The sequence below is a fragment of the Arvicanthis niloticus genome, chromosome 14, assembly GCF_011762505.2.
Source record: "Arvicanthis niloticus isolate mArvNil1 chromosome 14, mArvNil1.pat.X, whole genome shotgun sequence".
Taxonomy (NCBI): domain Eukaryota; kingdom Metazoa; phylum Chordata; class Mammalia; order Rodentia; family Muridae; genus Arvicanthis; species Arvicanthis niloticus.
The window spans coordinates 1,185,129-1,207,108 of record NC_047671.1 but is presented as its reverse complement, the minus strand read 5'-3'; the positions used below and the strand labels follow the sequence as shown (position 1 = coordinate 1,207,108).

The 21,980-nt window shown below is 35.9% G+C and overlaps 1 protein-coding gene across 2 annotated transcripts in view; it reads left to right on the top strand.

Annotated features, from left to right (window-relative positions):
* The window catches only part of Cd226 (CD226 molecule), an 87,947-nt gene that overhangs the window by 16,775 nt on the left and 49,192 nt on the right, over positions 1-21,980 (top strand). For both annotated transcript variants that reach the window (XM_076912330.1, XM_034518423.2), the window contains 2 exons: positions 2,836-2,907; positions 3,156-3,494. In XM_076912330.1, coding sequence (XP_076768445.1) covers positions 2,836-2,907; positions 3,156-3,494 — 411 coding nt within the window. The remainder of the gene's footprint in view (positions 1-2,835; positions 2,908-3,155; positions 3,495-21,980) is intronic.

Genomic DNA, 21,980 nt, shown 5'->3' with positions numbered 1-21,980 from the left:
AAAAAACTTAATAACATTTGATTTTACCTTAGGTTTTGTGGCTCTCTTGGGTTTGGTTCTTGGTTATCCAAGCTTTGCTGCATATGATTACATCTCATGGAGTGAGTCTTAAGTCAAATTAGACATTAGTTAGTTATTCTCTGAAGCCTCAGGCCATCATCACCCTAGCATATTTTGCAGGCAGGACAGATTATAGTTCAAAGGTTTTGTGGCTGTGATGGTGTATATATTTCTCTCTTTTTAGACTTTTTGCACAGTGCCTTCCCAAACTAAATACACTAGGAAGATGGTAATGAAAGTTCTTTGTAGGCACCAGCTTGAAAACTCCATGTTTAATGGTTTATATGGATGCTGTCTTCAACAATGGAGGTCTTGTTGTCTGTGGATAGAAACATATCTTGACAACTGCCTGAGTTGTTTGAGGATATACATGGAACTCCTTTGGCCCAAAACTCAATTGGATGTAACCTTGTCCTGATACTAGAAGTTTCATTTGGTGACAAGACATGAACAGTTGTGAATTCATCTCTGTCATTATTTTGAAACTTGATTAGGATTGGCTTCATATATTTTAGGAAGTTTCCACTGCACTAGATTTCTATATCACCCCTCAAGTGCCAGTTTTTAATTATCACTATTATGCCATTTGTTTGTCTGTCCTTATTCCAACCTCAAGGTTTTGATTTTTAACTTTGAACTAAGTTTTAAAATGGGACATAAGAATTACCCAACCTTTTTTCTTCAGGTAAATGTTGGCTGATCAGGACCCCTTGCAGTGCAGTTTGAATTTCAGGATCAGATTTTCCATATTCAATATAAGGCCACTTAAATTTTACTAAGGACTACTAAGGCTATGAATTTAATTGAGAACATTGTCTTCGTAACATTATTAAAATTTTCACTTATGAACACTGATCTAGATACATTCTTTTCTATTATTATTCTTTAATCTTTTTTTACAGTCTAGTCTTCCCCCTCCCCATCTGCCTTCTGACAGTTCCTCATCGTATTCCTTCTTCTCAGTCTCCAAGAAAATCCCCACCCTACCAGACCTCCCCACAACCTAGGGCCTCAAGTCTTTCAAGGGTTAGGTGAATTTTCTCTCATTGAGGCTAGACCAGGCAATCCTCTGTTGTATATGTGTCAGGGGCCTCGGACTAGCTAGTGTATGCTGTCTTGTTGGTGGCTCAGTGTTTGAGAGATCTCAGTGGGCCAGGTTAGTTGAGACTATTCTTTAGCATGTCTTTTAATTTTTAGGCTTTTTAAAAATTTGCAATATTTGTCATTTTCAATATAAAGTATATACCTCCTGGTTACATGAATACCTCATCCATACTCTGTACTTATTTTGATTCTTGAACATGCCCCACCTGGACACATCTTTATTTTTTCCCGTGTTATATAAAATATTCTCCAAATTGATTATAATAAACTGTTTTCTCTTTTTATTGTCATAAACTCAAATAGAATAATTCATACTGTTAAAAGATGAAAGACAATTTTGCCTCTTGAACTTCATATGTGATTCCATATAAAAGATTACCAGTGTGAATCAATTATTATTATGTGTTTCAACATGGCAATATAACAGGGATGTTTTCAGAAAACATGAAATTCCCACTGAGAAAAAGAAATTATCTCATTTATAATGTACATATTGTATCCTGGTCCTGCTAATGAGCACAAGTGTAATACAAATCTTCATTTTATAAAGGTATAATTTTGATTTTTGATTGCCTTATTGAAATATTTTTCACAAATTTTTAAGAACTAGAATTACTATTTTATTTATATTAGCTATTCATATTATAATTGTGTGTATGTGTTTGTTTGACATGTATGGGTTTATGTGCCATGGTGCACCCACCTGTGTTGGTCCAAGCATAACTTTGTGAAGTTAATTCTATCCTTTTGCCTTCATGTAGCTTCTCATGAGACTCAGGTCATCATGCTTTTTTAGCAAGCATCTTTATTGGCTAACCCATCTTGCCACAATCCTGAATTGTTTTTATAACTGAAGAAAGAAATGATAAATCTTAGCAATCAATTTCACTTTTATAGTGTATCATAGTTTTATATGTAAGGTGTAGCCTCCAAGGGGACTTGGTTGGAATATCTAGTTTCTTAGTACTCCATGCTTATTTTAAAATAAAAAAGTGGAAAAATCATCAGATATAATGGTATATTTATATGTCTTCTGGACCATAATTTTGTTGTAGTTGGAGGTCCAAAGATATGTAGTTGCATATCTTTGTTCAAATCTAACCCAGAGGTGTGGTGCAGCTGGAAGGCCACACCTGAGTGGTTGAGAGGAGCTATGCAGGCTCCTCCCATCAACCCCAGTCTTCACCCAATTTCACTTTCTCAGTGAGCAGTTCCTGGATCTGCCTATATCAAAAGAGCTTGACTGTCCTGCTTTGCTTCACTTCTTCTCAGGTACCAACCACCTTCAACTCACTATATCTAGTACACCTTTAGCATTGTACCACTCTCTTTTTTAACAAAATGGCATGGGATTTTATTTGTAAGATGGAGTTTTGTAAATTTTTGTTGCACAGACCTGGGTCTGGCACAGAGGACACACTCAATAAACATTTGTCAAATAAAAGAATCTTTCTTGAAAATTATATCTTTTAAAGTAAACTGATTATCCGACAAAGAACTAACTGCAGTCTATCCATCCCTGTATGATAGCAAAGCTTCCTTTGAAGCTGAAACTTCTTTCCTGTGCTCATACTTCAGAGAAAAAGATGCAACTGATAACATCTGAGAGGAAGGAAACAGCACTTCATGCTGAGTTGTGAATATAACATCATACACTTTTTTTTTACACAGTCCAGCCTCCTGAACAGTTTCCAGAGATGGCTTTCCTTACGTGGCTTTTGGCTATTCTTCATGTGCACAAAGGTAAAGCCAATCCTATATCTTCATTTAAAAGATTTGCTTTGTTTTTTGGTGTTTGAGTGTGGCATGTGCAGGATCTCTTAGGCAATTTCTCACTTGTTTAGAAATACTAAAAATTATAAAAGGCAATTTTGTAGTTGAAATTGTCAGTTTTCATCATGAACTTATACTATTTGTTAATTCTTATAAACTTTATTTATTTGGTTTTGTCATCATTGGATCTAATTTGATTTATGTGGTATACATTTTAGCTCTGTGTGAAGAGACATTGTGGGACACAACTGTTCGGCTTTCTGAGACTATGACACTGGAATGTGTATATCCATTGATGGATAACTTAACCCAGGTGGAGTGGACCAAGAACATTGGCACAAATACAGTGAGCATAGCTGTTTACAACCCTAACCATAATATGCATATAGACCCTAATTACCTCCACAGAGTGCACTTTCTAAACTCAACAGTGGGGTTCCGCAACATGAGCCTTTCCTTTTACAATGCCTCTGAAGCAGATATTGGCACCTACTCCTGCTTGTTTCATGCTTTCCCACGTGGACCTTGGGAAAAGAAGATAAAAGTAGTCTGGTCAGGTAAGGAAAAACTTTATTTTCTTTTTGTCTATCAACAGTGTTTAATTCTAAGAAACCCAACTAAAAGCTTAAAATGTTATTGTATTCTTTTCCCAATTCCATTTCTAGATTTTTGATGTCATTTTTTCTCAAAGAATAATGTCAATTTTTTCTTAATTGCTGTCATTTCTGATTACAAGTGTCTCCCATGTTTCAGTGATGTGGGAGGAAATGCAGATTTACATAGTCTGTTTGAAGACATAAGGCTAGATTCAAATAATGTTGTCAACATGTAGATTCTTTTAAAGCTTATCTCAGCAATGCATGGAACCATGCTCATTTGCTGATCATTGGCACTAGTTTCAGCACCTTAATATCTAGGACCTCTTCTGCATGACTTATTCTGATTTTATTAGCAAATTCTAAACAAGATTTAAGACAGAGTTTATCTTCAGCCCATATACTTCCTTTAGAAACTGATAGATATTGTGTCAGAATCAGAATAATGATGTATGTTAGGTGTACCAGTGAGTATGCTTAGATTCTTCTTGTATGGCCACATGGATTAGGTAGGATACATCAAAGGAAGTCTGTGTTTTACAGCCATCATTTTCTGTGAAACCTTGTGTTAGTGGCTCACTCCTTCTCACTGAAGCCGCAGAGCAACACATGAAATTATTAATCATAATGAATTATTTAAAAAAATCTACCATTCCAAATCTCAAAATCATTGGAAGGCTAGTTTTTTTCTAAGAAGAATAATGTTAAATTAAACATATTTGTTATATTTAAATGTTTACCTTAAATATATCTAAAAATCTTCTTTTATGCTTTATAACTTAACATGATCTATAAATACCATATTTTATATAATATAATATAATAATGGAATTGATCTATTTAATACTAAAATTAAACTTAAAAATGCAGAAATTCTAATGTGCATAGTAAATTGTCAGAACTATAATATTAAAAGGGAGTTGATATATTTAATATTAAAGAAAGAAACTTCAACGTCAGAAACTCTAATGTGCATAACATTGTCCAATTTCACAGGAAACTCTAATGTGCATAACATTGTCCAATTTCACAGGAAAGTGTAACACCACATGCTCATGACAAATGTTGACTTCTGTTCTTCACTAGTAACTCTATGGTTGAGGAATCTTCCTTTCAGTACCTTAGACAGATTGCCTTATCTCTTCCCATTGTACACTTGGACATTACCTTCACAATATCTCCATACAGGAATGTTGGGCTTAGTAAAGTCTTCTGGCCTTTCCAAGGCTTCCAATCTGTATGAGTCCCATAGGGGTAATAGCATAGTTAGATGTTAGGTGCTGTCTGGGGAGACACGAGCCTCTCGGCCTTGAAAGGATGACATATGACCATTGCATATGTAGCTATAGTACTCCTTTATGCCTTATTGTCTCCTTCTTTTCTTAGTCTTTTAGCAGAGAATTGAGATAGTTAGAGATCTTATTTTGGATAAGTGATACTATTAGCAGAAAGGACATTAAAAATGTTTGTTAGCTTTAAAATAGGCATTCTCAATTACTAATAAAATTAAATAGACAAATTGGTGCTGTATTATTTTCCCAATTCTGGTAAAATAGAAGCCAAAACCGTTCTTCGATAGCAGACTTTGTGGTGGAAGTCTTGAGGAGCACTTTGCTCATCTTGTATCCCTGGCCTTATTAGTCAGTTAAATAAAATATATTTCTAGTTAAATAACCCCCTACCTGCTAAAGAGTGACCCATTCCAATATCCTGCCCAACTTTCACTAGATACTCACTTTATATGAAGCAATTGAGTGTCTCTTGTAGTACATTTAGATACTCAACTACAGGGGAGAACATTTTCTGGTGCTTAATTTAAGATGATAGGGCTGATAAACATAGACAGAGAAACCATCACATGCTTGCCAACAGAGATGAATTTCACACCTGTTTTGGAATATAATTCATTAACTGGCTAAAGGACCACATATTCTATGGTACAATAATTCTGCTATTTTTAGAGCTTACCCACATGCATTCGAAACCCCAACCATGCTTATAGCAACAGTGATGACCGGAGCAATATTTGGGAACCATCCAGAAGTTCATCAAGAGTAGGATAGGCAAATATGAAGGGCTCACCCATGCAGTAGGAAACTGCATTCCTAAGGGAGGACTTGTCACTATGCCCACTAACAGAGATGAATCTCATCAAATTTACACTGAGGAAGTAAGCATACCAAAGATGACTTTGGGTGTGGTTCCTGTTCTTTATGTTTCATAGGCATGTAAGACTAAGCAAAACATGATTGATTGACAGACATATAAACAACAACAAGAGAAAATAAAGCTACAAGAAACAAGGAGTTCTAAAACATGATTAGGAAGAATATAGAGTCAAGATCGACCACCAGAGTCTTCAATGCTCACCGTCATAGTGATACTCATATATAGACATTTTATTTACTCTTCTCAGAACTGTATTATAAAATTTCTTTCAAACATGCTGTATTTCTAGAAAAACATTGAAAATATTTAATTGCAGTTTTTGAGCAGTTTAAAGATTCGTAGTTAAGGTAAGCACACAATTTCCACTCTTATTTGGCCTGAATGTTAGAGAAAAGGAAGCTTTAAGAATGCACTCAAATTTTTATGATCTAAGAACTGGAAGAAATTAGCTTCAGTTTAAAATGACAGAGATTTAGGAGACCAGATTGGGCTTGTAAGAAAAAAAGTGTTTCTGGTCCCCTGAGTTTTAACAGCCTCTGAATACATATCATTCAATGTTATGGAACAGTAGAGCAGAAGAGTAATTCAGAATCGAATATACTAGCTTTGAAATTATTATCACCCAGCATGTGTGAAAATGATAGTTAATAAAGTATCAATGGATAGAAGGAAAAGACTAAGGTCATAGTCTGGAGGAGGATCAAATTGAAGTGTGTGAGGGCATTTGTGTATGAACATGCAAATCATGGGGAAAGGAGAGAGATAAGCAGGTGTGGAGAGAAGGATGAAGCAGAAAAGATGGATCAGTGGTGTTGGATCAGTTAGGTTACACAGCAGATGTGGAGGGAAGGATGAAGCAGAAAAGATGGATCAGTGGTGTTGGATCAGTTAGGTTACACACCAAGTTGATTCTCACTGTGTCTCATTAAAGAGTGTTATTCTTCTTGGGTGAGATAAAGCTGTCCATGTCTTCTACACTCCTTTCTATGGTCTCTTTGTTACCCCTTTCTAGTCTATAACTCTTTGCCCAGGTGCCAGCAGTTGACACAAAAGCTAAATAGGCCATGCATATTTATTGCTGGTTAGCAATGCCCAGAGATTCCTTTAATATTTGGGGCCCCAGAACTGGGAGCAGTGCCATAGAATTCCATGGTAGAATAGTTTCAAAAGACAATGTTCACCTCTAGATCAAATGGGGACAGTATGTATCTTTTCCCCCTGTAGTGTTAGTATGACATCAGGATTCAAAGATGGAAAGGGAAGAGTATCCTAGATCCAGTTTCCATAAATAGGCTTGCTGACATGGGATAATGAACTCATCCACTGAATCCTTATTAAGAACCTAAACTATTCTAGATAATGTTAAGTGATTTTGAAGATAGAAAGGCATGGACCTTAGTTCTACATGTAGTTCATCCTGATTTACAGTTCACAGCTTGGCTTATTTCAATAGGTGGCTTTTGGCTGCCCTTATAATCCATCTTAATATATCAGCACATTTTTATTTCAGAATTTGTTTTGTTTATCCAGAATTAATGAAGAAGAAAAATGCATGAAATGACCCCTGTGTAGTATTGACAGGTACAAAGTAATGGAGGTAGAGACTTGGTCTGAAAAGCTAAGGGCATTCTGGATGTCAAAGGACATTCCAAAGCTGGTAAGAGGGCCACTTAAAAAGAGTTTCCCATAGACTCTTGTTTGAAAGATTACTGGAAATTGTTCAGATCTTTATCTGTATTCTTTTAATTCTCAAATGTTGAGTGAATCCACACTTCTTCCTGTGGTCCTTACTGTAGCTACTCTTTACCCATTCTGAAAGAAGCAGCCAACCACAAAATCTGGAACACATATTTTTATATATGCTTTTATAGAGCAGGTGTTGGAGTGTTGGGTTCTGTGGGTGCTGGTATGTGGTGGAGACAAGGCCTCATGCATGAGTAAGAGTAAGAGTGGGCACTCTTCAGTCTTTGATACCTATCAACATCACCATGGAACATACTCAGCCCACAGGTCAGGGCTATCCAAGACTGTCTAGGCTTCATTATTGCTTAAAAATTTTCTCATCAAAAGTCAAAAGCTACAGAGAGCAAGCACTGATTAGTGCATAGATTATAAATGATCGTTACAGGTATTTATGCATAGTCTAGTCACAGTACTCACTAAATGCAAAATCATGGATTTTACTTTAAAGAATAAAAACATTGAATTTTGAATATGCAAATAAGAAAATAATTACTGAAGGAAGTGGAGAAAATAAAACTCTTGGCTCCAGGGCTGGCTTGAAAAATCTTCTATGAACTTTCTCTGAGGCAATGCTGCCAGTAGGAATTTGATTTAAAACTGTTAAGAAACAACCTGATTTGTAAACTCTATTTTTGATGTTGTCCTTTGTTTTGGTTTGACTTTATAGGTAGTGGTGGTTAGAAATAGAATAGCCTCTCCCTTCCTCCATGAAAATGGTGGGAAACTATTTCTGAAGACAATAAACGTTTTAAAACTGGTAAAAAATTTAGGACCATCAAGTCAATCCTTCTGGGATTAATACAAAATGACTCCCTGGGGCAACATCTCATGTACTTATATTAGAATTGTTTTAATTAAATAACTCCACTGATGGGACTGCTGGCACTTCCCTAGAGAGATTATTCACAATCCAATAAATCTAATGTGAGAAATTTTCTCCTGACTTCCGCTATTCAGCCTACTTACATCTTTAAAACCTTGCTCTTTTTCATAATCTTCCCAGAGAGAAATACTCATATTTCATAAGATGAAGGTAGAGTAAGGTATCTAGAGGAAGGTCTATCATCCATAAGATACAGGTTTAGGAAAGATCATGTCTAGGGAAGGACCATATCCCATAGGAGGGTGTCAAGGAAAAAAAAAAACTATGTTCAATAGAAGAAAGATATAGGAAAGTGTCTAAGGAAAGAGTGATAACGTGCCAATTTATACTTGCTAACACTTGAAATAGATATGGGTGACATGCTTGCACAATGCAGCAAGGGTGAAGACGGTGGTCAGTAAGAATAAAATGTGTGTGTGAGCTCTATGTTCAAAAGTTCAACTTAATCATCAGGATGATTACAGAAGTTCACATTCTCATTTCAGCTGAATGGTTCTCAATATAAATGTGCTATTTCTACCATATTAACATTTCAGAATGTCTCGGTGAGTGTGTGCATATGAGTGTGTGTGCATGTGTGTCCTGTGAAATTTTCTTTTTTAAATTGAAAATAGATTCTTCTCTTATACACTACGCCATAGCCATAGTTTCCCCTTTGTCCATTCCTCCCAGCTTCTCCCCTATTGCAGAAATCCACTTTTCCTCCATTTCCCATCAGAAAGGATCAGTACTCCAAGAATAACCAAAGATCATAAAACAAGACATAAGACAAGGCAAACGCCCTTATACTGAAGCTGGACACAGCAATCCAATAGGAAGAGAATCCCAGCAGCATGAAAAAGTGTCAGAGACATACCTATCCCCATTGTTAGGAGTTCCACAAAAACACAAAGCTTACAACCATAGCATATATGCAAAGGACCTGGTTTGGACCCATGTAGGCCTGGTGCTTGCTGCTTTAGTCTTTCTGAGTCCACATGAGCACTGCTTAGTTGATTTAGTGGACCATGTTCTCCTGTTGTTCTCCACGCCCTCTGATTCTTACTATCTTTCCTTGCCTTCTGTGTGGTTGCTCAAGCTCCCAGGAGAAAGACCCTACAGAGACTTCATATTTAGACTTTTCATATAATGTCTGGTTATGGGTCTCTGCATCCACTCCATTCCCATTTTCTGTTGGAGGAAGCCTCTCTGACAATGACTGAACAAAGCACTGATCCGTGAGTATAGCAAAATATGATCACGAATCATTTCTTTGTTTTTTTTTTTCTTGGGGGTCTGAGAGTCATGTTTAGTTTTACCTAGGTCTCTGGGCTATGCAGTCTCCAGCTTCTGACCATTCACACAGTGTGGGCATGGCACTCTCATAATATGGACCTCAAGTTAAACCAGACATTAGCTGGTCACTTTCACACATTCTAAACCACGAATGCCCCAGCACACCTTGTATACAGGACAGATTATAGGTCAAAGTTTTTGTGGTTAGGTTGGTGTCCTGTTTTCTCTTTTGATAGCTTGCATAGTACCTTCCTGTGCCAAAGAGACTATAATGTAGGGGTGAAAGCTCCATGTAGTCACTAGCTTAACCTCTCTATATTTAATGAGCTGTATTGATGTTGTCCTCAGCAATGGAGCTCCACTTTCAGTTTTCTGAGGCTGACCCTCTATCCTAGCATCAGTCTGGATAGATCGTTGAACTGTCTCAGCCAACAACTCAACTGAATGTAAACCTATCTCACCACTTGAAGCCTTGACTGGTTACAAAAGATGGCAGGTTCAGACTCTGTATCCTCCATTACTAGGAGTCCTCACTAAGGTCACTCTCATATATTCCAGGAAGATTCTACTGCACTGGATTCCCACAGTGGCTCAGATCCCCAGATTACAGGAAAAATTTAACCATATTTTCAATTAATTCCATGAATGTATAGAGTAAATATATTTCTCAATATATAAATATATTTTTCAAACTGCATGCTACAATTGAACACACATTATTTTTCAAGTGAAAAACATCCAAGGAATTCCATTATTATTTTTGATAGAGAGCTTGATAATGTTAGTGCACTTACCATGAGATAGTTTGTTCCATTAACTCATGACATTAGATTTTGCAGTGTAAGCCTTCATTATTTATTTCTGTGTGTATAGTGCCGGGGATCAAAACTCAGGTCTCAAGCATGCAAGGCAAGCACTCTACCACTCTGCTGTTTGCCCAGTCTCTTTTCTACCATCTTTTAAAATACATAGTTATCGATAGTGAAATAAATGATATTTATAAATAGATCTTCTGTTTTTCTCATATGTTAGACTGTTTTATAAAAATAAGAATTTAATTAGATGGAAATATGTCCAACCACTAATACTACATTTCCTTGAACTTACTCAGTATTTGACTTCTCATTTTTAATGTACTCTGACCATGACATTTTTGCTAAAATAACAGAATTAACGAATTAAACCATAGAGAAAATTATAACCTTGTTGTCAAATGGCATTATTGTATATAGAATTATAATTGACTGAATGCTTAGAATAAATGATGATAACATAATTTAAACACTTATATAAATCCATTCTATCTTGTTGGAAATTATATGTGTACATGTCTGTGTGCATGTTAAGAAATGAGCAAATACCTCTACTGTGAGTTATAATATAGAAAAGGCCTGTATCTGTGATTTTGAAATAATAGCAGCTGTCTAAACATATAACATAAGGGATTGTGCTAATTAGCATTCAGCATTGTTTGAGGAAATAAGAGATGAGTAAAATTTCTTCTGGTTTGGTGGAAACCATGAGCTGGGAATCTTGTATATTTTAGATGTGTAGAGACAGGAATGATAGGGGAGAGAAGCTCTATACAGAAGACATATCTTATGAAACATGACTGGCCAGGGAAATGGGCTTTGAATATAAAAAACACATTTTGCCACATGTTTTGGAATGGGTTGGGAAGTACAAATTCTAGATATTGTATTTTATCTAGGACCCAGTAAAGTTTTCAAAAAGTGGAAGTCACATGTTGGCCATCCCTTGCAGTAGTATGTGGAATGGTTAGGTTGAGAAAGCAGAAAGATGGGGCAGGTAAAGTAGCTGAGAGAAAGAGAACTCTGTCAACTCAAACAGAGCAGACACAGCCTTCAAGCATGGCCCACAGTACAGTATCTATTATAAATTACTTGATTTACTTTCCTCTGTTCCAACAAAGAAAGCTTCTTTCTGTATTCAAATCTACCTGTCTTCCCCCTCCCCCCCCCCCACTGCCTTTCCATAAATATTTGTCAAGTGCTGTGTCTATGGTAGGGCAAATATATGCAGTAGGAAAACTATTTGGGTTTCTATTCTCAGCCTAATATCTGGATTACAGTCCAATCCAATGTTTGTTTGATGTGGGTGTGTTGAACAAGAGATGGTGATACTAGGAGAAGGGAGGTGGCACTATACATGCATTTTGGAAGGATGGAGCAAGGGACAAGGAAAGGAGGTACTCGGGGGACTCTAGTGATAAAAAGTCACTAGGTTTTCTCAAGAAGGAAGTGTAGAACTTCTGGAATTGAAGAATTATCAGATTATTACAAATGGTTCCTGCTAGATGAAAACCATGCTGTAATGACATAAAAGCAAAGTGAATTCATTTTATTTAGAGACAACTGGATACTTAATAGAGCCCATGTAAACGCTAGTTCAAAATGAATCATAAGGGTAAAGAAATGCTATTTTGTGCTTTCAGTAGAAGCTCTAGATTATGATTGGAAGGGATTGGGAGAAACATCATTGTGGGTTTAATCTATCACAGCTGATCTCTTTGTAAATAGACCATTAGAGTGCAGAGAGGAAAGCCCTATGAAGACATGAGAAGGAGAGTGTTCTGCAAGCCAAAAGAAAGAAGAGGCATAAAAAGAACCAATGTTACTACCATCTTAAGTTTGGATTTTTAGCTTTCAGAATTCTGATAATGAAATGTCTGTTATTTAAGCCACCCTTTCTGAGGTACTTTGTTATAACATCTCCTCAGAAACTTCCTTTGTCTATGATAATCTTTATTGTCAACTTGCTTGGATTTGAAACCATGTAAGAAACAGTTCTGTACATATCTGTTAGAACATCTCCAGAGCCTTTAACTGAGGATGAAAGATCACTTGGAATGTGGCTAGCACCATCCCAGGTTGGGTGCTTGGACTATCCTGAGTATTATTTTTTTTTTTAACTCTTCTTCATAGCTATGCATACAATGTGACCAGCTACCTCACACTCTTGTTGCCATAACTTTCTTTGCCATTATGGGCTGTATCTCAAGCCATGAGCCAAAATAAATTGTTTGGTCACAACAATGAGAACAGTGACTAATATATTGCCTGCGTTGTTTGCAAATGCTCTCAGTTTTTCTCTACTCCCTCTATGTTCATCATTGCTGGGAACATGTAAACTTAGAAGACATGCTTAATAAAGAAACAAAGAAATAGAGTAGAAGGAGATGATGCATCAACACAAATCCATCATCGTTAATAATGGGAAGTATATAAGAAAGCATTAATTTTATACACATTTAAATGGAACATAGCAATTTTGTTTTATGATGTGCATTCAGGAAGTAAAAATCATTTTCCTGGGTAGTAACAGAGGATTTCATCATATCTTATTTTGCCAAAGACCAGTGAATAGAAGGGAAATATCTGATTGCTCATTTGTGGAAAGTAAATTCAAATGAGAGTAAAACTGCAATGAATGAGAAAGATAAGAGTCGATTTTAGAAATACAGGTTTGTGAGACTGACAGTTTGGAGACAAGAAGGGTAATGCAGATGGAGATCAGGGTACCTGTTTGAGAGCAAATAGTGACAGCACTTATTGACTAGGTCAGAGGCATTGGTAAGGATAAATGAGCTATGAATGGCATTCAGTTCCATCAGTAGGAGAAAAGCAAGGACTAATTTTGAAAATGGAAATATGGCTTTGCTTGTCTGTAAGTACCAAGTATACAAAAGAGTTCGAAAATTTGAGTTATGTTGTTTCATTCTTCTTTGCCACATGGTATTTTCTTCTAAAAATTCTAGAATGAGAGATCAACATTCTTTTTAATTTCCTTTAGATTTATTTATTTTACGTGCATGAGTGTTTTGCCTAGAATTACAGAAGGTTGTCAGCTGCCATGTGGGTAGTGGTGATGAAACCTGGGTTCTCTGCAAGAGCAGCAAATGTGTTTAGCTGATGAATCATCAGCTAAAATGTCTCAAGGTAGACATTTTCATCTTAACAAGACCATGCTGCAGTTCTTAACCTAGTTTGCACTTGGTTACACAGTAAGTATCAAAACCTTTCCCCAGTTTTCTGGAATCAAGAGTTAGACTAATAGGTTTTAATTTAATGACCTCTCCATCTTTAGACTAGTACCTAATGAAAACATGGGAATGTTCTAAAACATGATACCTGTTTGCCAATACAGGTGAGATTGTGTCAGGCAGTTTGCTGATTGCATTTGTAAAGCCAATTCATTGGGGGGGGGAGGGTAGAGTTATTATATTCAGAGAGGTAAATTTTCTTAGTATATAAGTTAGATCAAAGGCCCATCATTTATTTCTTGGAGAAAACATGCTGTCTATTGGTTCATTCTCTAAGGGCTTCTCCTGCAAAGTCATTCTCTCTTTATCCACTGAAAAACTTTTATTGTTTGTGACTCTGTTTCACTCACTCTTTTACCTTGATGTTTTGAAATTTTATCTGAATTTACTTTTAGAGCTATGGGCAGGTATTTTCAAGCATTCTTTTGGACTCATTACAATTTGTACCTCTGGGCATTGTAACTCTTACCCAGTGGATGGCCCTTTTACTTTTCTTTAGGTTGTACCTTCATCTGACTATGACACTTCGACTTTGCATTTTAGCCATAAGAGGTTTTATTTTAAGAACAGAACTTTTTGAATCTGTTAGAATATATTTTCCTTGGACTTTCACACATATTTTTCAGTATTCTTGGGGTTTCTTGGGATTTTTTTTACCTTTTAAACCAGAATTTATATGTATATGTATATGTATTTAAAACCAGAATATTTGCATTTTAGTATAGTTTCCATTTGTTAACCATTAAAACTTTCCAGTGAACATTCTTTGACTTTTTATTCAGGATGGCTTTTAGTCATCTGAAGAGGCAATTGCTTCAAAGCACACAATTTATGTGTTTCTTCCATTCCACATCACGATGTAAAACTCAATATATTTTTTATTCTCATGGATTAAGTAACCAGTCAGAAGAGCAGTCTGAGTATACTAAGATTTTTCAGAGGAGAGATTAAAGACAGAAAGTGGACAATTTAGCTATCCACTGATCTCCCATGTTTAATTCTTCTACCTGTTTGGTTTTGTGTGGTATTTCCTTTTATTATGCTGTTTGCACTAGGTTGATAGCATTGCATGGGTGACTAGATTCTACCCTATAAAATACTGACTTCTGTAGCAGTTTCTATTTAGAACTAAGATATCTTCAGTATGTGACACTGTATCTTATTTTTTATAGACTATCTCCCACAACCCCAGTTATGATGTCAGTTTTGTTGGAGCTTTCCCTTGCTTCAAGTGTTCCTTTTAATTTTTTTCAGTTATTTAATACTTGGGTGTTTGTTTTGGCAAATTATGATTTTTCTATTAGCTCTAAGATTGAGTAGTTGAAGGTTCATTAAGGGACAGTAAGGTTGGAAAAATCAGAATTGTTGGAACTATGAAGGAAAGTTACAAATTTTTTGTTGGAAGCAAATTATGTGTTGAAATGTATTGGGTTATAGTTGGTTTAGATTTCTTCCCTCTGTATTTAGTTCTAACAGCTTTCATGCTCCAGCCTCTAGGCTTGTCTTTCTGTACCATGACCCTTTCTTTCCATGTTATCCCAGAATTTGCTGTTTATTTTTTACTATTGTTCTCGTCAAAACTGCTCACATAAATTTGTATGAAAATTACCACGTTAAAGCTATCTGGAGTGGAACTGTTAGAACTGTAAAGGATCATACTACCAGGCATTTATTCTCACTATTGTAGGTCATTGTAAGTATGTTCTGAATTCTTGGTTTCTTCACTTTATTTGTTTAGTCAAAAGGTGATTCCTGGTTTCTATTAAATTCAGCAGCTCTAAATTATGTCTTTGTAATTCTTTAACATTAATTATTCTATTGACCCTGGTTTAATTCTAAACATTATAGACATTCAGGAAATACTCAGGGACTTTCCTCTCAATGCTGAAATTACTTTCTATTTCTTATACTAGGTATATATTAAAATATAAAAATAATATATTCCTTTATTTAGGGCAAATCCAAATCTTGCAATATATTTGCAGTAACTCTATTTCTAGTATAGATACATTAATGCACCATTTAGTAACTGGTATCTGGACATTTATCATGGGAGATTCCCTATGTGTGAGGGAACTGGTAATAATGTATAAAAATGATTGATGACTCTTAGTAGTCCCTTAAGTATGTTTATCCAGATATAGCCAACTAGAACATTCCCAAAAAAGTAAAAACAACCCTCAGAGGAAGAACAGAATTAAAACTAAAACCAAGATAGAGCAAACACTCAGGAGCAAATAACTATTTAGTAAAATAGGACTAAGTAAAGATTATCATGACAATAACTTATGTCAACTACCAAATGCAGTTTGGAATATAAAAGTGATATCTTTTGATGTATAGTTACTTCATTTGGCTAATGAGGAGACAACTCATTGAAGTTCAGATAATGAAAAAGACATAATTATGACAGAAGAAGTGGTTCTTCACTGCTTGTATCAGGCACATGATGTCTGGTCCACTTCATTCCTGGAGTGTGTGATTGTTGGCCTATTAGTGACAGGGCCTGGGAGAGTTGTAATGTCAGTGCTCTTCTTTGAGTAGGAAGCTGTTGCTTATCTGGAGCTCTGAACATAAAAAGAATCAACAGGACATGCTAAATTCTGACAGAAATGCTGCAGTGGAAGAATGGAAAGTTAAAAGCTACGGTTTCGAGTCCAGAAGAGGTACCTCAGAAGTTCACATGTGATATTATCAGGATGAATATAGAATTCAAAGATTTCAGCAGAAAGAATTGTCAGCACAAGGACATGAAGTGAGTGAAGATTATGAACACACGATGGGCTTAAAAGTATAACTGCTTACAAACTTCAAGGAAGTGTGGAAAGAGATGCATTGGAGTGGTTTGACAGCAGATCGTGCTTGCCGAACCCTAGGATGTTAGAGATTCCAAAATTTCAGGTTTGCAAGCAGGGAGGGTTGAGATCAAATTTATGTTTGGGAAGAAATTTCCTCCCATAGGGAACATTTGATTATAAATTTTCCTTGCCTTGGCACAAAAACTAAAGCAACTATATTCTTAAGACAGCAACAAGCTTTATTGGTTACTTTCACATTGCTGGGGCCAAGGTACCCAGTAGAACCATTTAAAGGAGGAAATGCTTATTTTAATTTGTGGCTTAGAAAATTTTTATAGAAAATAATTTAAAATATGACTGAGGATGATGTTTTACATTTAGAACATAAGACTGCCTATTCCCCACTGCCCACAAAGGTTTGTGGTCATCTCTTAATTCTGTGTACATTTAGTTTGATTTCAACAGTCTTTACAAGTCTTTACAGTGACAAAAACTGTTCAGAAGTGCAAGGTTTAAGTCTTTTCTTTCACACAAAGCAAACTCTTACCTTAAGCCTCTACAAAGTAAAGAGGACATACACACTTCCAGTACAGAATGGTGTAGGGTAAACATTGCTACTTTTTTTTTTTTTTTTGAGCATTTTTATTGAATATTTTCTTTATTTACATTTCAAATGTTATCCCCTTTCCCATCCCCTCTCCCCTGCTTCTGTGAGGGTGTTCCCTCATCCACTCACCCACTCCAGCCTCCCTGGCCTCAAATTCGTTTACACTGGGGCATCCAGCCTTCACAGGACCAAGTGCCTCTTTGCCAGACAAGGCTATCTTCTGCTACATATGCAGCTAGAGCCATGGGTCCCTCCATGTGTACTCCTTGTTTGGTGGTTTAGTCTCTGGGAGTTCTAGGGGTGGGGGTCTGGTTGGTTGATATTATTATTCCTATGGGGTTGCAAAGCATTTCAGCTCCTTCAGTCCTTTCTTTAACTACTTCTTAGGGGGCCCTATTGGGGACCTGGTGCTTAGTCCAATGGTTGGCTATGAGCATCTGCCTCTGTATTTGTCAGGCTCTCGCAGAACCTCTCAGGAGACAGCTATATCATCAGGCTTCTGTCAACATACAATTCTTGACATCCACAATAGTGTCTGGATTTAGTGACTGTATATGGGATGGATCCCCTGGTGGGGCAGTCTTTGGATGGCCTTTCCTTCAGTCTCTACTGCACACTGTCTCCGTATTTGCTTTCATGAGTACTTTGTTCCATTTTCTAAGAAGGAAGAAAGCACCCACACTTTGGTCTTCCTTCTTCATGTGGTCTGTGAAATGTATCTTGGGTATTCTGGGCAGGTGGGCTAATATCCACAACTCAATTGTGGAAATTCTCAACTGGGGAAAACTGAATTCATCAATACATTACTCTTGCATTCAGATTTATTCAAATTTTTAGGAAACAGACAAAATACAGATACTTTGATACTTTTTTTGTGTTATTCTGAAATAAATGGCCTCCAGTCCATTCTTTAATAGTCCACCCATCAGAAACCTTGTGAACACATTTAGCGTCTGTGTTTTTGTCAGTGTTCTGAGCCATTGAACTTTGTTCACAATATTCTAGGGATTATTTAGTTCCCATCACCAAATGTTTCCAAATTCCTCCCTGAAATCCATAAGAATACTTAATGAGTTGAGCGATTTAACTTTTAAAACAACATGGGCATCATTTTTAGTTTCAAGTCTGTAGGGGATATACTTTTAGAGGTAAGTAGAGGTTATAAATATGGGTACATATCGTAGCAGAATGATTAGAAAAAATTGTGATAGTTTTCATGAGGTAAGTAAAGCAGATAATCTTCAGGGTTTTTTTTTTCCCCAGTTGAGTTTATAGAAAGAGTAAGAAACAAAGTAGATAGAGGTTGGAAAGTTTGTGTGCCTTAAACCTTACACTAAGTAATAACTTCTATTTTGAAATAATTTACCTTAAAAAATCTCAATTCAATATTTGGAAATGTCATATAAACTACTTATTACTATTAATAGTATGAATCTGTCTTGATAAGCAATTTGTTCTGTTAGATTAAATCCTCCTCAGAATTCTTCAGTAAAGAACAGTAAAAAGGAGAATACACTTTTTCTGGTGTTACTTATTTCACACAGAGATAATATTTGTCCTCTTCCAGCATTTATTCATCCTTAAAACTTAGATAATCTTCTTGCATTGAGCTCTTCCAAAAAGTACTTATGAGTTCTTTTTTCTTTGATAGTAGGTATTGTTTGAAGGCTTTTATCTCCCTCCCCAATGATCCTTTAAGTGTTGTGGTGCAAATGAAAATGTTTTCCTTTATGCAATAGTTTCTGTTTCAAGATATGTTTGAAATATTTTAAGACACACTTTTCAGTAGGGTAGCAGATTTTTTTCTTCCTATGTTTGTGAACAAAGCCTAGACAGCTTTATGGAATGTCTAAATTGCCCAGGTTTGTCATTGTTCTTTCTCACCTTGAGAATAATTGTAAGAGAGAGGCCATAGTCAGATTTTGTTTAATCCCTAAAAAAATGAATTGACAACTCAGTCAAGATCGTGTTCAATATTTACAAGATCCAGCAGGCAAAGTCACAGCTGTCCAGATATTTTCTTGATAAAGTTTTAAAATTTCTCTGTTTTTTACTTTTTTTTGCTTTTGTCATCTTAGTTTTGTCTTCTAGAGCCTCCTGCAACGATATTACTTTTAAATTTGCCTTCATATTTATATTGCCCAGGCAAGGGTTTTATTATTTCTAGTCTCTCTGCTTGCTTTCTATATAGATCAGTACATAAAAATATTGAAAAGAATCACCATCATACCCAGCCGTTCAATATGAAAAGTTCAAACTATATTTATCTGCCAATACTCCATGTCTTTACTTCAGTCTTTCCAACCGTTTCCCTGTTCATACTGGAAAGTTCTGAAGTACAGAAGTTACGTGATGATCTTTAGCTTTGTTCCAAGTCAATACTCAATTTTCTGCTTAGGGTAATTTCTCTTATATTGCTTTGTTTTATATACTCACATAGCACTTTATATGTTAATTCTGTTTAATTTTATGGTTACTTAGTAGTTTCTAGCCCTGTGACAATGGGGCCACATCTGTCTTATCCACTTCATCCTTTTATCTTTTTTAATCCCTGTAGTAAATCAATCCATTAATAAATAATTATGTATTTATTTATATTTGTTTTGCTGGGATTAAATTAAGGACTTCAAAATGCTAGGCAAAAGTTGTAATAAGCTATAAGTCCAACCCCATTTTAAACTACTGAATTAGTGGTTGCAATGACCCTTTGTAGGCTCATTCAAGGCAGGGGTATTTCTTATTCATTTTAAAAATCCATAAGTCTTTCCCCATAAATCCTTATATAGTAGACCTATACAAGCTCCATTCACTTGAAGTACTGATGACTAAATGGTATGTCAGTTGTGGGTCAGCCTTGGAAGTGTAGATATGTGCTTTGGTTCTTAGTTTGCCTAGACATGGGGCACATCTCAGCCAATGTTGCTTTGGACCAAGAGTCTTAGCACAGCTCAGTTTTAAAGTCTGAATCAGAAAGCTATTGGTGCTTGACTTATTATTTAGTTTATCACAACTGTGACAAAACTATTTGGCAGAAACAACTTAAGGGATGAAAGATTAGTTTTGACTCAAAGGAATAGACCATCATGTTGGGGGAAAGCAGGGCAGTGTGGTTCTATTCACAGTTGTGGGAACCTGTGGTGGAGTTCTTAACTTGACTATATACCAGGAGGCAAAAGATAGCAGGCCAGAACTAGGGCAGGTATCATCTCTAAAGCACCTTCCACCCCAGCCTCAATAGTTACCTATTCTTTCAACTAGGTCCCATTTTCCAAAGATTTCATGATTTTAATTGTACTAGGTTTTTGGAACCATGAGCTTTTTGGGGACATTTCAGATTCAAACACTCTTCTAAGTGAGTTGAAATGCTCATGTCTTTCACCACCATTTCCTTGTTACTTCAAACTACTTGATACTTTTCAAAGACATTGATCCCCATAAAGTGGTATAAGGAATTAAGGTCAAAGTTTTAATTTTGAAGTGCATGGTGATAAAACAATTTGGGGAAGTTAACTCTAATAAAGCAAATTGAGTAAGAAGGTATATACAATATTCTGCTTTGGAAATATCACCAGCAACTATATGAGTGGCATGTCTTAACACATCACCATGAATTAAATAAATATATGTTTAAAGGAGTCTAATTATGAAGAATTAGTTGTTGGACAACATGGTTTGGAGAAGATCAATAGAAATGATAGCACATGACTCTAAATCTAAAGATGGAAGGAAGGTACTGCTGTGGACAGGAACCCCTATCTGGGTGCTCAGAGATGAAACAAGTGTATTCTTGTGTGTGTGATTCTGGGTAGTTCTTAAGACAATCTTATTATAAGCCCAAGGTAGAGATGAATGTTGCAGCCAGGCCAGCCCTGAGAACGCATTTTTTTTTTCATTGGAATTGGTGGTGGTGCTAAGAAGCTTTAAATTATTTCTAAGTGCTCTAGAACAACTTAGAATTGTAAACTAGAAAAATACAGGCCTGAATTTATTTTCCAGGATTGACGGGAGCAAAGCATGAGTAGAGAGAATGGTGACATGATCAGTGAAGGACCAGATAATTAAGAGTTGATAATTAGCCTTAGTTGAGAAGGCAGAGCATTAAGCAGATGGAAAGCTACTTTATGCACAGAAGGGGTAATGGAATTTGGAGATGAGTTAAATGAGAAAATGGGCATGGAGGTGAAGGCTAATCTCTGAACTGGGTAGGAGATCATTTGTAATAATGGATGACATTAGAAGGATACCATGTACCAAAGTATAGGCAGCTATAGTGTTCTATCAACATTCCTTAAAGCAAAATTAATGAGTGCAATGAATGCTCATTAGAAACAGGTATTATGAACAGCTCTTGACTTCTGTTATATGTGACTGTTCCTGGGTATAGATCTAGGTGATAAATTATATTTTCACACTAAATGATGAAGTTATAGTTTCGAGTACAGTGTCTCATCAGAAAATATTATTTTGTGCTTAATTCTTGTCTAAGCATTAAGAGAACATTATTTTTATATTACTCGATAAAGTAAGCCTATCATCAATACTTATGGAGTTGACAAGTGTTTTGAGTCATCTCTTCCTGGAGAACATTTATTTATTAGAGATTAATCTGCTGGCCTTCTATTCTTTCTTTTTTGTAAGTTGGTTTTGAAAACATATTTCAGTTTGGGGGGGTTCAAGATAGATTTCAAGAAAAGAAAACATGGAGATTGCAGACCATCAGAATCACATAAGCTATTCACCAGCTCTGGAATAGTCAAGTTTGATTAGTTAATTTTTGTTTTATTGTATCTTATATAATTTTTAAGTACCACTGCATCCAATTAACAGCTTGCTATAATATTCACCATAGTTTTTCCTTTTTTCTGTGAATTTTCACTAAGAGCTCACCATCTTGGTAGTTTTCTCTGTT